This window comes from Vidua macroura, chromosome 6 (assembly GCF_024509145.1).
Source record: "Vidua macroura isolate BioBank_ID:100142 chromosome 6, ASM2450914v1, whole genome shotgun sequence".
NCBI classification, from domain to species: Eukaryota; Metazoa; Chordata; class Aves; order Passeriformes; family Viduidae; genus Vidua; species Vidua macroura.
The window spans coordinates 53537477-53555872 of NC_071576.1; the positions used below are offsets into that span (position 1 = coordinate 53537477).

The window sequence follows — 18396 nt, forward strand, 5'->3', positions numbered from 1 at the left end:
CAAACCTGACTCTGCCCTGAGGCAACTAGATTTATCCTATGATACCTTGAAACAGGAGGGGTTCCATTTGTATGCAGTATAAAATACACAGACTTCCATTTAATAAACCCAAAAATGTTACTGTGTATTGACCTAATTTGGTGATAACTGACAAGTAAATATGAAGTATTTGTACACACCTACTAATTAAAAATGATAATGATTTAAACTATATACATGGGAAAATTTCACTTTTTGACACTAACAAACTCTTATGCAGACTGCTACTCTGCAAAAACGTTGGCAAATGCAGCAGCATGACCTAACATCCAAACCAGGAATTATATTGCCTGATGCAGACGTGCAAGATTTTTCCTAAGCACCTTGTATCATACAGAAACATATTCTTTGTGTCCATGTCAGAGGAAGCATTCAGCTCTTCTTTCTATACTCATGCAAAATCCCAATAAAGCAGCTGCAGCAGAATTATCTCAATATATCAGAAGTAAGCTAAAAATTACCCCTTTACACTTGATTTTGTGATGTGATTTAAGCATGAAACTCCCAGAAGTTTCACAATACTCCAGAGGGCAAAAATGTAAGCTTTTACTACTGATTTCAGAGCATAATGCTCTTTTGTCAAATTTGATGATGGTATTTTAATAAATTGTCAGAAAGCACTTAGAATTTGTATTGCATATAAATGCAAATTAGTGACATTACTGTAAAAATTAAGCCATCCTGCCTTTGCTTATCATGTAGTGTTTGAAAGCTCAATGCATTACTTTGGCAAGCTAACATTAGACTTTGTTGTATTTCAGAAAATGGGCTAGAGAATAAAACAGAAAGATCCCAGTGATAAGGCTCCTTACCCTTCCCTTTCCTCACCTACCTGCATTACCCCATAACACCATTACTGCAGTTTTACATCCATCTCTCATTATAGAAAAGGCTCATCTGACACCTCTGTACTGCAGAAAGGAATGTTTTAATGCAAGGACTGATGATAAATGAAGGATAATTAATGGATTGTCTCTTAGTCCAATGCAATACCGACCATGTATGAAGAAACTGAAATTGTCTTACTGTACACTGTGTGCTCATTGTAATGCTCAGCGTGAAATCTGAAGAGAATTCCAAGTCTGGAGTGGATGCAGTATTGCAGTCGATATGCTGTCAAAAAGGGTAATAAAATTCTGTCAGTAATGGTGAGGAATGTCAATTAAGATCTCCCTTTAGACAAAGGTTGTTCAGTTTTCTCATTATGAGAGAACTTTTCTAAGGCAATGCTATTTCAGCTTTCCAAAATTGGGAAGAGCCTAAAAAACATTTGACAAAACACCTGAAACTCCTCTTCCTCCCATGCCCAAATAAACAGACACTTTGACTAGTAGTGGTATGGAACTACACATAGAGAGGCTCATTCTGTTCAGGAAAGTTGCTTCTTGATGGCAGCTGCCCCTTGTTGAGAGTAAGCAGCTTTCACATGCATCTTGACCTGTTCTACCCCTTGTTCATGTAGTCACATGGTAAACTACAGCATCAAACAGGTATGGGTTAAAACCAGGAGATTTTGATTTGCCAGACTGACTTTGTATCCATCTCAGAATAAATGAGGTTGAAAAAGACCTTTAGAGAATCCCCTTTGCAGTCTTTCACTGGACTTACTCCAGGACAGTCATCTCACTCCTGCCCTGGGGAGCTTGAGATTGGACAGGGCACTCCAGAATTCACCTCCCTGGTGTACAGCCAACTCCCTGGGGTGCAAGAGAAGATGCATCTCTCTTGAGCTGCTGGTGATAAGTCTCCTTCCTAATGCAGCCTAGGAGGCTGCTGGCTGCCTCTGCCACAAGGGTGTGTTTTACTGGCTCATGGTCAACTTGGTGTCAACCAGAACCCCCAAATTCATCTCTGCAAAGCTGCTTTCCACCCAGGAGGTCCCCAGCCTCTGTGGGTACATGGGGTTATTCTTCCCTCCTCTCTGCAGGATTTCTGCATCCAGCTCTGAGGCCCTCAGCACAAGAGGGACATGGAGCTGTCAGAGTGAGTCCAGAGGAGGCCACCAAGATAATGCAGCACCTTTCCTGTCAGGAAGGGCTGAGATAATTGGGATTGGTCAGCCTGGATAAGAGAAGGCTTTGGGGGTGACCTAACTGTGGCCCTCCAGCAACTGAACAGAGCCTGCAAGAAAGACGGAGAGAGACTTTTCACAAGAGCATGGAGTGGCAAGGGGGAATGGATTCAAACTAGAAAAGGTTAGATTTAGATTTGGTATTAGGAAGAAATTCTTTACTGTAGGGTGGTGAAGCCCTGGCACATGCTGTCCAGGGAAGCTGTGGCTGCCCCATCTCTGGAATTGTTCCAAGGCCAGCTTGGAGGGAGGTCTGAGCAACCTAGGATAGTGGAAGGTATCCCTGCCCACAGCAGGGAGCTGGATGATCTTTAACCCAAAGCCTTCTATGAATTTTCATGCTGCCTTGTCTTTCTTTAGGGAATGTTTTGCTTCCTGAAAAGTTATACTATGAACTATACAGAACAAGCAGCAACTGATGTCAGCAAACACACTGAAGTACCTTCTGTAATAATCATAATGATGAATGGGAACATTTTTAAACTTTCCCTACAAAATATAATCCATTTGTTCTGTGGGATAGCTATTGATTAAAATAATTTACCTATAATGCCACTGTTCCACTCATTAATTTTACTACTTTGTACTGTAACTCCAGCAAACAAGCACATGCATTGATTTTAAGTTATTTTAAAAATCGTGACGGCTAAATGAGAACAAATGAACATAAAGCCATTCAGTCCAACACTTATGCTACATGCTGCACGATGACAAAATTTGATAAGCCATCTGAGCTGGACAGTGACTGCTCATGTCAGCATGGATTAGAAAGGGATATGCATGCACTGTTACCAGTAGAGCATTGCTAAAGTAAATTTGGCTTTGGATAGAAGAAATCATAGAACAGACCAGTCTAAATATGGGAAAATTACCTTACTAAAAGCTCAAAGATGGTAAAATAGCAATTAATATAAACCTTCCAGTCTTAGCAGCAAGAACCTTACTGCACTTTTATAATTTTGAAGATGCCAAAGTTTGTGTGTGCCATGTGAATTTTTGCCCCTCCTCCATAAACCAAGAAAAATTCTCATCTGCCTTCTCAGCATTAAGTAATATGGTACCTTAATGACACTGGCTGTAGATATCAGTGTGTTTGAATCCAGCACCTCCACAACAGCTTCTGGAATGACAGCTTTCTTCATACAAGACATATCAAAGCCGTACACATCTTCCCAGAAAAGCAGCTTGTCCACGCGTTTATTCATATCCCCAACAGCTACCAGACTGATGGTGCACAAGTCAGGATAAACTGTAACAACAGAAACAGAGTAGTGAAATTTTATTTTACACACATAGAGGACTTTTTTACTCCTTTGTCTAAAAGTGATAATCTCAAAAGAATAAAAAAAGAACTTTTTTTAGCTCTTGGACAAGGCACTTTTTCTGCTACTTTACTTTCTAGGATCCCATTTGTCCACAGAAGAAACTACACACAAAAACTGAATTTTCACACACTAGTCTGGTACTTCCTATTCATAACAAATTATCTTTATAGTTGAATCCCACTACCAGGAAATTACTGGAAACTTGATGTCTGGAGAAAATAATTTGGAACTGCCTATTCTGGCTTCTATGCAGAGGCTAACCTATAATATATTCCATAATAGTAGACAGATACCCAAACAGAAGTTCAGGCAAGCGCTTTGTAATAACAGGAAATCTCTGTGAAAAGACCTTATTTTCAGAAAAAAGCATACATTCTTACTCAAGAGTTTTATTCCTGCTTGCTGTCAGCTCTGGCTGATTCTTACCTTGCAAACTAAAAAATTATTTTTAGGTAGTGGAAATAACCACTTTTCTGTCTGCATCTGAAGAGTTGGAAATGGCCCAACAGACAGAAGAGAACCTCATCGATTCCCTCCCTCCCTCTTTCAGGATAAAGCTATCATTTTACACTATTTTCATATTTGTGCTTTTCCTTCTCCCAAAAACATCTTCAGAACAAGTAAATATTTACAGCTTTTACAAATAGTAGTGGAAGACTGACATTTGCCTTTTTAACAGCTGCTGACAAAGTCAGTCAATCTCTTGGCAATCTTGCCCGACACGAAAACCCACAAAGAACAGCTGCTATGTACATGGCTGTCTATAACCCTAACAAATAGTAAAAGAAGCTCAATTTATATTAAGCTAGGTTTCTTTTCACAAAGGAATTCCCATGTTTTGTTCTTCAGAGTTTTAAAGCCTTTAAAGTCATATACATTGAATTCTTGACCTGATTTCAGAAAAAAATGCCAACTAAAACACCCTATTTAATTTAATTTTATTTTATATTAATACATGAAAGGGGCAGTGTTAATACAACTGAAGCCAAGTTTCTCTCTTCCTCCCCAGAATCTGGTGAACTGTAAAATTAATTTTGTCTTCAGCTCTGCTTAAAATTATAGTTTATCAAAATGAATAAGTCATTGGTATAGCATGGTAGGTCACAAAAGCAGTATTTTCCACCTTGCAAAACACTGAAGGTAGAGGCAGCAAATTGAAATGAGACCTTTCATATAGTAAGAACAGTTTTAGGCCAAAGGAAATATTCTTATAAATAGTGATTGTAAAGAATAACCTTCTCGAAAGAAGTTTTTTATTGTTCTATGAAGACATTAAAGTACTGACAATGACATTTTTCTCACTTGCTGACTATTTAAAGCAGAATAAATAAATATCAGCAAGCTGAAATTGGAAACCCATTGGTAAACTATCATCACCCTGACTTTGCAGCTGAAGAAATCGGAGCAGAGGGTGTCTCCAGGAACAGCCCACAACTCACTCAGCAGTACAAAGACAGTTTGATAAGAATCCTAACAGGAAGATGGTTAAACTGTTCTGTCCAAAACAAATCATTTGGTTCCAGCACACCTGACAGCTGTCACACAAGCACAAAACATCCCCATCTGTGGTAGTGAGAGTATCTGCAGGTAGTTTCTGGAGGCATCACTGAGTGAAGACTGTTTCCGCAAGCTTCCCCATGGCTGTTTAACAGTGTGTATGTACAACACTTGGCTTTGCCTCACAGCATTCACACCTTCAACAGCAACCACTGATGGTCCAAAAATTAAAAGACAGTGTGATACAAACAACAAAAGCAAGGGGTAAGAGCCTTTAAGGGATGATTTTTTTAGGGGAATGGGTTTCATAGGATGCAATGGTATGGTGAGAAGAGAGATGAAAAGACTGGCAGTCCTTGGTTACAGAACACACAGGAGCATTGTAGTGCCACTGGAAATGAAAATTAAACCCACAACAATAGGTGATCAACTATGTTACAAACTTCCTTCCTCTGACTAGCACAAATTTCTGGGACATTCTGTAAACCAAAGAGAAATTTAATCACCTCTATCAACCATAAAATATTTGAACTGGATCATAATCAATTTTTATTAAATCTTTGTTCTCACAGCAAATCCTTAAATCAGCAGTAGAACTCATGATAGATTATACAGTGTGCTTAAGAAAAAGGGAAAATGTAAACACAAAATGCTCCAATTTAATCTGCATTTTCACTGTTAATAGCAGCAAAAGTAGGCAACGTCTATTCAGACTTCACAAAAAGAAATCTATGTTCCACCAACAGGGCTCAGGCAGAAGACTACAGAGTTTCATTAATTTACAGACCCACCCATGCCCTATACACTGTACCGAGATTTGACTGAAAATGTAAGCAATGCTATCTGAATCATCTAAACACTGGAGTTTTGTACATATTTAAAAGCACCTGCAAAAAATTGCATTTGCCATTTCCCCATTACCCTTGATTTCCCTGGAAATCCTCTGCTCTTTCTGTAACACTTTCCTATGCAATCCTGACAGACTTGTCTTTTTTTTTTTTCCCATTAAGCCTATAATTCAGTAATTATTCCTTCTCACAGGTGAAATGAGCAAAATGCTGATTGGACAAGAGCACACACTCCTCCGAGCTCTCCCAGATTCATCACTTTGACCATCTGTGTCCTTCTCGACTCGGTGCCCACAAGCCATCCGTCACCAGAACAGCTCACGTGGTGGGGAGAACATGATGGGAAATCCTTCAGCCCTCAGCAATGCCTCACAAACTTCAGGATGCTGAAGGGGAAGACAGCAATCCTCCAGATACACAGCAATAACTCCATGTGAATACCATCATCATTTTGAGTGAAGGAGCATTATGTTTTGGATCAATTATGTTTTGGATGAATTATGTTTCAAATGACACCTTCCTTACCTTTGTCACACCTTGACAATGTGAACTGGACTCAAGTGTGTGAAAAAAATCTATACTTGAGAAACAGTTCTAAAGAACAAAGAGATGGGCCCTGGGCAGCAAAAATGTTATGTTCCCAAACAAAGCTATTCTATACTGTACACATTACCCTAGACAGTTTGGCACAATCCACCCCAGCATGCCAATAGGCTGAACTGAAGTAATGACGATATGACTGACTGAACACGTATCTGGAAATCTGGATTCTATTCCCGGCTCAGTCACTGAAAGATCTGGTCAAACTGCAGCTGCTGCTATTGCTTTTTTCAGCTTTCAAATATTCTCTGTAATAATGATCTTGGGCTCAATAGTACCAAGTGCCTTTAGACATAATTAAGCAGATTGAGGAGTTTCTCTGGTAAGGCTTCACCTCAGAGTGAACTCTTAGTTCTGGCTTATCTGGATTTGGATGGGCAATTCAGCTGTGCTGCAGAAGAGTCTGTGCTGCTGAGCAGCCTTCTCATGGACCCAGGGCACAACCTTTCACCTGCTGGATAAGCTGGCAGAGGAACAGCAACTGCAAGCACCTTAATGAAACTGCTGACAGAACTGAAAATCCCATCGGTGCCTATACAACACTGTGTGCTTTAGCAAGAATCAAAGAAGGGCCCAAGACCATTGTCAGACCCCAAAGGATGAGTGTACTGCAGAACCAGGACATCCCACCTCTCAAAGGAATTGCTGGGAGTTACAAACCAAGAGCAAGCCTACCAACAATACAGTTTAAACAGAGGTCAGAAATTTCTGGCCCTTTTCAGAAGGCTTTGGAAGTAGTAGCTAAACATAAAATGTTTCCTTACGATTTTAGGGAATGTCTCTGGATTTAATTGTATTCCAGTGTAAAATTATCACCACATATCTACACAGAGTACCCACCTATGTTCCTGATGTGGCTGGACTATTCTACATTCCTGAAAACTCTTATTCTGTCACATTGCTCAAGTGGCTACTAAATATTCTAAAACATCTCTTGCTTGTATATTCAGCTTTGTGAACAACTGCATAAACCCCATTTTTCCTGCGGCACTCAGTAGTATACAAAAGCTCACTGCAACCAGAGGGAAGCACTGCAGCAAGCACTGTGACACAGTCATTAATCCAATCATTAGGTCAGTGTAGTGAAACTGTGTGCATGGTTAGCACAAAAGAGGAAAAAAACTCCAGACTGATGACTACAATTGAAAAGGTCAATATGAAATACAATACTGACAAAGGAATTAAGCATATGCAGAACTCATGCACAAAACTGCATCACATGGGAATAAATACTTACAGGCATTTAAACACTGCTTAAGATGACATTATCTAAGCTACTTAAATGGGTAAAAGAACTCCAAAGCAAGCACTTTTTTGTTTTGTCACAACCCTACCCTCAAGCAATAAAAATAAAGAGCATATTACCACCAGAATAAATATGCTGAACTGAAACAGTGTAATTCCATTTGTTATTTCATATGTTTGAAACTATGTCCTCCCCACACAACTTCCCTCCCTCAGGAAAACACCCTATCCACTTTTCCTCTAATCCACAATAGCAATACTCAAACAGCATCACATCTTACAGGATAAAACTTACTTTCCTCTGTTCATAGCTATGCAGAAACTTGGATTTCGGTGGGGGGGAAACAAATGCCCACATATGTGGGAAGAAATAGGGAGGAAAAATTTAGTCTATACTTAAGAATAAATAGCCCCCTCTATTCTTAAAAACACCATTAACTTGAGACCTTGGTACCCCATCTAATGTTCTCCTATTGCCCATACAGTAAATTAATGCCTTGAAGCTCCTACTAATGGAAGCATTTTTCACCGAGACTGGCAACTTTCTCATCCATGCATAGCTTATTCTAAAGCTCTGAGTTCATTTAGCTTATCCCCAGAGCTAAATTTATTAAAAGAACTGAGCACCAACCTGAGCCTCCCTCTGCCAGGTACTTGTCCTTTGCATAGATGACAGAATCCAGCATTGACTCGAAGAGAAGGAAATAACCCTGTTTGCAGAAAAGGGAAAGAATTTAGAAATCATTGTGTTTCTTATACTTAGTCATTCTACAGAGAGGCTTTATCAACACAGTTTAAGAACATTATAAGCCCATTCACCCAGAGAGTTTTTCAACAGCAGCACTGTCACTTCAAAACTTGTTATATGAAGTATCATCTTTAATTTCCCAAACTGCAAGTATGTAGCACACAGAGAAAATAAATACACCATCTACACCAACAATTACCAACAAGAGTCCTACAACATCAAAAGACATTGAATTCAACTCAAAGCAAGTGAAAAGCTGCATGTATTGATTTTTTAGTAATAACTGTGAGGTTCCAAGAAAAATAGAAATAAAAAAGCCCTTCCCCTTCAGATCTGCAAGTAACACTAAAACTATTGTCAGAGAAAGGCCAAATGGAATGCATCTTTGCTTCCTCATATTTGCAACCTCGTGGTGCCCTGTATCAACCCTGGGCAGTGCTCACTAAGAGAGGTGGAAATAAATCATGTACCAAACATTGGTTCTCTGGGTGTTCTACATCATTTAGCAGCACCCAGACTTGCAAAATTTCTAGGACAAAAATGGTAACAACTAGATTTCCACAGGGCTTTTTTGCGTTGGAATTAATTTTATGGCATAGGATGCTGCTATTGGTGTTTAGGATAATTTATTGTAAATTTCAATGAGTCATTTGCTGAAACAGGGAAACATTCCTTATTTGAATATTTGAGATATTAAAAACTCAAATAGAAGTATCAAATAAAATTTGCATTTTATAGAGAATATCCCCTTTCCCAGCTGATTCTAAACAAACTGCACATTTATGAGACATACAGCCCTTTGTTTTCCCATTGATATACTGATTTTATACCATTCCCGTCCTCCCTGTTTGAGCATCGTTACTCAATATCGTAACATATTTCATCTACATCCTCACAACACCAAATCAGTTAAAACAAACACCAACAAAGATTTTGAATTTTCATTTACTTAAATGAAAATTTCATTTTCATTCTACTTAAAACACAGCTTAGCCACATGGCTTGATTTAGTCAGCAAGAATAAAATGGTCAACCGAAGTCCAGATTTTGGACCTGCAGTCCTACAAGCCCAATTAGCAGTAATTTACCAAAGAAAAGCTAGGAAGTTGCAGCAGGGAAGTTTCAGATTGGATATTAGGAAAAATTTATTCACTGAAATGGTTATCAAACACTGCAACAGGCTTGCCGAGGGCAGCCCTGGAGGGATCTAAAAGTCATGTGGATGTGACACCTGGGGACACAATTTAGTGCTGGACTTTGAAGTGCTGAATTGGACTCAATGATCTTAAAAAATGCTTAAACTTTAGAATTGCTTATAAGTGCCATTTTCTGCAGCCTTCAGAGAAAAAAAAAAAAACAAACCAAAAAAAAACCCCCAAAAACAAAACTGAAAACCCCAGAAACTTGAAGCATGACATATTTGTATTCAAAGACAACAGTGTGAAAATAATGGCCACGTCATTTTCTCAATCTGTTTCTTCTGGTAATAGTGGTTCACTGAAAACTTTTCTTCCCAATCTTGCCTATTCTTCTACTTTACTGCCCAACTTCTGTACCTTCCTTAGAATAAGTCCCAGAAGGAAGATTACTACTTTGTGAGCAGTGGGGTTGTTAGTAAGCTTTGCTGAACAGCTGAAAAGGCCTGGAGCTCCAGTTGCATCAGGCAGGAATAATTTGATGCCCACAGCAAGTCAAAAGCACAGAATGGAACCACAGCTTTCTTTTTTATACAGTTGTGGCTTAAAAACAGAATATGTTTAGCTCACAAAAAGTATTTTTAGATGCCTTTAACTGAAAATTAGTTGTTTTCACACTACTTAAAGGTAACCTCTAGGACATATTGAAGACAAGTCACTAGCAAGAGTCAGTAATTCACAAAGTGACATCTTTATGGATTAGCTCTTCAGTTCCTTCTTTGTGCCCACTAACTATGCCTGCCAACCTGTGCAAGGAGTATAGCTGGAAAACATTCTCTCAGGAGAAATACAGAGAAATTCTCACCATTCTTTCCCTGACCTTTCCACTCTGGCATTGCTGGTTCTCGCACTACTCACAGTTCTCTCTCCCCCCCACTTATTGTAAGATTCCTCTAAGTTACATAAACCATCAATGGTACTGAATCAAGTAATTTACTGCTTGCACCGAAACATTTTGCTCAGTGTGCTGTGATCATCTGTAGTGTAAGTTAGAATGCTATTTCACAGCCTGCTGCCCCACCTGTAGGGGAGCCTTTTGGAAAGAGAATTACACCTGACATTTTTCCCTGGGATGCTGTGGGGAACTCTTGTTTCACCCCCAAAAATGGTCAAGGGTTTATTTTTTCTTAAGCATGTAGTGACATCCTCAAAATCAATCACTGCAAAGAGATCTCTGATACAAATCTGTGAGCTGCATATTATTAGTACAGTCTTGATAGTGGCTAAACTATGACACATAGAAGGTGACATTCTCTGTTAAAGACAATCTGAATGCACAGAACACCTAAATTTTATGTTGTCCCATTACACGTTTGCTACTAAAAAGCTGGCCTTTTCCTTCTCAGAAGGAACATAAAACTCCTTATTTTTTGTATTTGAGAAGCTGAAACAAAATGTTCTCCAGCTAACAAAAAAGCCCCATATAAACAGATCTGGACAGGAACAGAAATACACAGCACTGTCAGTAACTCTGTTCAAGCACACACCTGCCCTGCCTCATGTCTGCCCAAGGAGACACCCACTGAATCCATTAGGAATGTGAATATTGCTACATTTCTTATGTATCCTTTGTATTCTGTGGTCCTAACACAATTATAAAAGGCTCCTAGATATTTGATGGCTTAATAGTCTGCATTGTTAATTTTTTCCCTATTATTCAAATATACTACAGCACTGTTGTATTCATTTTCATTTTAATGCAAAGCTACAAAAAACATTTTACCAACTGATCAAAATGTAAGTATTCAAGTTCTTTTAGCTTTAGTGTTTCAGTATTTATATGGTAATCTTTGTAGAGAAAAAGAGTTTAAATTCTTTAAAAGCATCAAAAAGTAGATTAGCATGTTTACAACAGCAAGAATTAGCAGAATTGTTGGTATAGCTGAAAAAACCTGTGTAAAGACAGAATTTGGAAGCATTGTTTAACTACTTGAATAAGCATTGTATTTCCCCTACACTTGCTATCAAAGATGCCTTTTATTATTTTCTATAACATTACTGAACCTGGCCTGATTCTCAGATTCAGTAAGGCCCAATACTGACCATTTAATGAGATGAAAAACAGCTATCAAATCACTGGCCCAGAGAGTCAACTTTATATTTTTTAATCCCCAGTGGTATAAAAAAAAGTGCATTATTGTCTTAAACTGAAGATTTCAACTACAAGATTTCCACTGGCCTTCACAGTAAAGCAAGTTACAGAAGGTATGCAACACAGATAGGACAATAGATTCTGTTCTCTAACACAAAATTTAATCTGGCATTAACAAATGCACAAAACTGATGTGGCCCACTCTATATGGGCCACATATAAACTCTATGTCATGAAAAAATATATTTTATTTGACAAAATTCCCTGTAAACCTGCAGCACACTTAAATGACAAGCAGCAGCTACACATAAACACTTTAGGATGCTCTGCTGCAGCACCATCTCCCACATGCTAAGTTTGCCTTCATGCTGATCTCTCATGTGCATTTTAATTTTAAAAAAAGAAGTAATTCATTACTGACAGAGCAAGCTCCTAAATTTCAGCATCACAGCTTGACTTTTTCATTATGTTCTTTCCTTAAACCAATAAAAATAAGAACACCAAAAGGGAAGATATGAAGAGCAGAAATGTGATCCCCATTACAAGTGTTGACAAAAAAAAATCATGCAAGGAAATAACTGTGTATCTTTCACAGAAACAGGGGAAAGGAGGAAGGAGAGAGAAGATAGTTTCTGCTGTTTCAGACATGCTTACTTCCTTTTCTTTTCCCTACATCTTGAATGCCTCCATTCACAGCCCATCCTCATGTAATTTCAACATTATTTTTTAAAAAAGAGAAAGAAATACAAAGAAAGAGAAGAAAAAAGGAGAACAGAAAATATTAGCTATCTGACCAAAGACATGATTAAAAGACAAGTACTGGGTTGTAGCCTAAGTGTATTTTAATCTGACAATCCATCTCTTCCCCGGTTTTATCTTGTATAACTCTGCTGCATATTCAGTACCATAAAGCACTGCATAAAAATCCCAGTTTATGAGTACATGTTATAAATTAACACTGTATTTGAGACAACCATCTCAGGCAATTGTCTCTCAGTAGAGCTCCTTTACAAACAAGACTTGCAGCTATTCTCAAGTGAATGAAACTAGCAACCATTAGCTTTATAGTTTTAGCTAGAGAAAGGAAGGAAAAAACAATATTGATGGCAAGAAAAATCTGCACACAGATGCAGCTGTGCAAGAACATTCCAGAAAAGCATTGCATACATTTAGTTTCTTTCTGCACTCATCTTTTCAATAAGCAGCCTATGAAGTTTATAATTACCCTACCTAAATATGGGAGCAATAATTCAGTCACTTTTTTATGGTCATATATTCCTGCCCAGGAATACATATAAGCCTACACGCTGAATAAGAAGTAAGGGATTTATCTGTAGGTGACTTATGATACAAGCAGACAAGTAACAAAATATGAGAGCCTGGTACTAGTATACAAATCTTTAGTTACACAAATTAAGGTTTTTAAAAGGTTTAACATATCAGAGCTCTAGGCAGGCAGGATGATGTACCAGATGCCTGCAGCCCCGATACAAACCAACAAACACTCCTGGACATGGAAACCTCCACAAAAACAAGGTCAGCAGTGGTATTTTATATAAAATCCGCCCATTCTTACATCCAAAAAACCTTTTTCCAAGAACTGACAGACTTTGTCCTTAGAGAATCTGTTTGGTTATTAGCACAGACTCTTTCTCAAGGCAATGTGGTTCACTGGGTGAAGTGGCCCTTCAGCCCATCTGCTCTCCCTTGTGCTTTTGGCTCACAGCACACAGGAAGTCTATTGTGTCAGGTTGCAGACTTCACTGAAGTTTTGCTAAAAACATTGTCCAGCTGTCTCTGGAGTGAAAGTCTGAACAGCTTTATCTGAGCCACTGGAAGTCCAAGAGGCCCTCAATCTTCAGCAACCTGCCTTTTGGACAAGAGAACAGCTCACACCTCCCACTGCCTTCCTCTGCATTTTACACACTGGGTTGAATTGAACACAATCACAGAAATGCCCTGGTCTGATGCTGACATTGTCAAACACACAAACTTCAGATGCCACAAGCTGAACTTAGAACACTAGAAACAAGTTCACTGCTAGTTTCTTTCACGGGTTTAAATAAAACCACTGAAGATATGGCTGCTCTTCATTTGGCCTCTAAACCTGCAACATGAAAAAACCATACCCAGAGGAATTTAAATTGGGAAAGTATTATTTTGGAAGATGGTAAGTATGCATTTGAAATACAAATTTCTACATAGACATACATGCACTCACACACACCTGCCCACTGTGTAATATCTAAGATGCTCCTCCCATTTTTCCATAATTTAAGGGAACAAATTTATAAATGAAAGAGAAGGAAGAAGAGCAAGCAGTTTGTGGCAGTCATAGGTCACTTCTGCAATTAAGTAAATGATCATCAGAAATCATCACACTGAGATGCTCATAATGCAGTGCTGAACCTTTTACAAGACAGTGCTCTATGTGACAGCTTTTTCAGAAAGCCTAATCTACAAACAGTCCTGGGAGAATGCAGTATTTTTCCTCTCTCTTGCCTCATACTTGTTTTTAATTTTCTGATGTTCCAGACACAGTTCTTACCAAAAAAAAAAAAAAAAAAGTGTACTGGTTTTAAGCAGCATTCTGTACCAAACAAAACAAAGCTATGGCTCCACCAAAGGTTTGATATTCACTAAATAAATCTAAAAGCAGTTTGTTTTCTAAACTGAAACTGCAACTTTTCATATTTTTGTTGCAAAGAAAAACATGAGAATTTTCCTGCCAGTCCATACAGATTCTCTGCACAGAGGCAAAATCTGACATATACTGAATTCTTTTTCACTCTCATGCTCACATTAAGAACTGATTTCACATTGTATGATGTAGGGAAGGAAATGAAAAAGCAAATTCACACAAGAAAGCCAGACAAAGAAGAATCTTCATCTGCATTAGACAACATAATGTTCCTTTCTGGACAGTGTTGGAATATTGTGTACACTGTCCAGCTATCAATCTTACTTCCACAGCATTGTCCTCTTTATCTCTGTCATGCAGCAACATATAAAAATCCTAATATTCCTAAATACTTAGAATATCTAGTTAACTGAAGTGCACATGGCTATGTAATTTTGACATTAAAAAAACCCCGTAAATTAGCACACAAAAGAAAAATATCCAACATTCAATACTTCATTTCTTACAAGAGCTGATCTTGAAATCCTTTAATTCATCTTAGAGGGACTGATTTACAACATGACTTCAGCTCACCTGTCCAGGTTCCCTTTAAAACCAAATCTTGGGCTCCAGAAGGAGAAATGTGATTTTGGGAACATTAATTTTGGTGCACATACTAGGCAGCTGATCAGAAGTTTCTCTGAAAAAACTATAATTACATTTCTAGTGAAGCCACCATACTGTCAGAAATCACCAACCATAACGTGCTATTTTTAAATCACTGGTTTAAGCCAATGGCTTAAACTATCCTTGAAACTAGTGACCTCAACACTAAATTAAACTCATGCTTCAAATAATGTACATCACAGCAGTGGAGGAAAAACTGCAGATTTCTAGTTCACTGACATATGTAATATTAAACAAATATATATAAAAAAGGCAAACCAATTTCTTTTCATCTTTCCCTGAAAAACAGGTACATACATATGGATCCACAGTGAGTGACCTCCCCACCAAAGGCCATTGTATAGAACAGAACAGCCACAGTTTGTTAAATAAAGAAACAAACCCCACCAAAAAAACAAACAAACAACAACAAAAAAAAAAAACACCAAAAAAAAACACAACAAAAAAAAAAACAAAAACAAGTAACATTGAATATAAGCTTTCATTCCTGATCTTAAATTTCAGACAGAAAGGAATTTTTAAGTCCCAGCAGCTGGAAGCAACATGAAGAAAACCTGTGCTTTGAAGTGCTTTTTGAAGGCCTGTGATATGAGGATACTGAATAGCAGAATTTCACAAAAAAACAGTTCAAAGAGATGTTTCCTACCACATTTTTGATAGGGAACAGGCATTCCTATGTCACTAAGAAACTCAGGCTGGCAGTGGGTTTTGTAACACAAATTTTTTTATTAGGATTAATGGCAGGTAGCAAGGACAGGTGTGTAACAGTTACCAGCCACCACACAAAAAAGGTAACAGGCCAACAGCTGAAATCCAATGGATTCCAGGAGATGGCTCATTTAGACACTGCTGTCCATCACACTTCTTTTGTACTTTTGAATCAGTGTTTTTACTGTCATGCTGAAACCCAGCAATGAAAAGCAATGCTGTTTTCAAGTTCTCCCAGTATTTGCAGATTTCCAGAAGCAGCACCTCCCCTCCTTATCACCTTTCCTGCACAGTCTGAAGAGTCCTTAGCTGAATTTGCAGACTTGAAGGTATTTTACCCATCAGAATGAGCTGGCTTAATGACTAATACAATATTTCTCCATTACTTTCACCTGAGCAGCCACAACAGTACAACTGAGTGCTTTATATATTTCCAAACCAACTTCGTAACAGAAACTTGTTGCACTTAGAGAAGCTTGATTTGAAAGAGCTTGAACAGGAGGGACCAGGAATTGTGTCCAAGTACCACATAATCAGGATTGCCATCCCATCTCTGACATTGTCAAAGGCACCGCTGGAACCATGATAGATGCTTTGGTTAAAAAAAACAAGTTTTCAAATTAAATAAAACACATCTTTTTCCTGAAAATAGCTTGAAAAGAATAGCCATCCACCTTACCATCCACTCAGATATAATTATGTCCACTTTTTCCAAAGGCAGATCAACTTCCTCAATTCTTCCTTTGACTAACGTAATAATCTTTTCAAGTTTATTTAATCTGCAAGTCAAAACATAAACAAATTAGTTTCTATTTCCAATTTATGCTGTCAAGAGAGATATACTGACATCTATATTTCGCATTCTTCCTCTCACAAACTTTTTGGTTTAACTAATCAAGAAGCACTAGAATGTACTATCCCTCAGTTTTATTTCAGAGGGAACATTTCCAAGTAGCTAAAAATTGCAGCCGATTCAGTGCCAGGAGAAGATGGCAGGCAGTACATCTGTATACCTCCAACGTGCCGTGCATGCAAATAGGCAAGCTTCAGAAACCAGAAAAACAGAGGAGACAATTTAAAACTGCTGGTCCTCTTTATTTAGAACTTGCTTGTCTCCATTTCTCCTCCTCTGACCTCCACAGCAATCAGAGCCTACTCACCACACCAGGATAGCAATGGAAATTAACTTCCTTACAAAGCTGTTTTGCATGACTTGGTTTTTTATTTAACCAAACCAGCTGCAAAGTCACTGAGAACAGAGCTTCCCTCTAAATCAGTACTACAGTTACTGCACAGTTAAGGCACCCTCCCCACTGTGATTTGGGCAAAAGCACCTGCATTGTTCAGTACCTGCAGTGATCAGGGATTAGCTCACATGCACGTCATAATATAACCATCCTGCGTAATGAGGGAGGGACTAGGACAGGACTACAGGTTTTGAAACAAGAACTGCATGATAGTGAAATTAGTAAGTGTGTAAATGCCTGAAATGTACTGCTTTTCTTCTTGGCAAACCATATTGGTCTTTCTTGCACTTATCTTTATTACCACGGCTGCTCTTACAGAGGGGCAGAAAAGTATTCTCACCACAGAAATTTATCTTCCCACCGCAGTTCTTATCTCTGCCCCTTCCCTCCCTCTCCTGATATCTTACTCTTACATTCTGTCTGGCTTTCAATGCAGACCAGTAATGACATTAAAAATTCAATCTAAGGGACAATGGAAGAATGATCAGTATGAAGGCAGGGAAAGGATAAGGTCAAAGGGCTCCTTGAACACTTGGGCTGTTGCAAAGACAAATTAAACCCTCTACACATGACAGTCTTCTGTTAGAGAATAGCATTTCATTACTATTATCGTATTTAATGCTCTAAACAGAAGTAAAATCAGAAGTTCAAAGTGAGGAATGTTAAAGAGCTACCACCCACAACAATAATTTAAGAAGGACTAAAAGAGATCTAAAGATAACTTCCTAAATGACCACATCCAAGACCATGATTTAAAACAACAGAAAGGAAAAGGATTCATTCACTACACACTTGTTTTCAATTATAATGTTTTAAAAAACCCAAACCAACCAATGTAGTTTACACACTGTAGGAAAAACTGAGATGTTATTTAGGAAGTCTACTTCAACCTTCTATTCTAGTTTAACAGTGATGAATGACAAAAATTTTACAGGGACTATTCACAGCAAGAAAAAGAAAAGGCAATAATTTAGTTTAAAGTAAGTTTATTTTTAAGACTACTCAGGCTATGTATTCTGGTTCACTTACAAACATGGGTTGCACTGTTTCTAGTAATTAGCATGCTAGAAATTAACCTGAATTCTGGGAAGGACAAAAGCATAGAGCACACACTTGAATCACAGGTGGAAGCGTGCCCCAACAGTCATTTTTTAAGCTACAGAATTGTTTAGTGTTCCAATAAATATCTGTTATTCCACTGCAACTTTGTCAGCTTTATTCCTTTAGGAAAAGTAGCTTTAAACAGACAAATATAAATTGTTTTGATGTGAACTGCACACTTTAATGTGAATTGCATCTTTTATAGCAGAAAATACTTATAAATGTGCAGCCTTACTGATGACTTGCTGCATACTTCAAGTGGCAATTCATCACTCTTAAGAGTTTAAGAGTTTTGATTCACTGCTTTTCTTAGAAGCCTGCCCTTCTTCTCCCCAAAGAATAATACATATTGATTGTTACTTTTACTCTCCC

The 18396-nt window shown here is 38.2% G+C and overlaps 1 protein-coding gene across 1 annotated transcript in view; it reads right to left on the reverse strand.

Moving 5' to 3' along the window:
* The window catches only part of PRMT3 (protein arginine methyltransferase 3), a 56053-nt gene that overhangs the window by 20031 nt on the left and 17626 nt on the right, over positions 1 to 18396 (reverse strand). The window contains exons 9-12 of the mRNA XM_053981132.1: positions 16356 to 16455; positions 8257 to 8335; positions 3172 to 3359; positions 1066 to 1152 (exon numbers count right to left, since the gene is read on the reverse strand). Of these exons, the coding sequence (XP_053837107.1) occupies positions 1066 to 1152; positions 3172 to 3359; positions 8257 to 8335; positions 16356 to 16455 (454 nt within the window). The remainder of the gene's footprint in view (positions 1 to 1065; positions 1153 to 3171; positions 3360 to 8256; positions 8336 to 16355; positions 16456 to 18396) is intronic.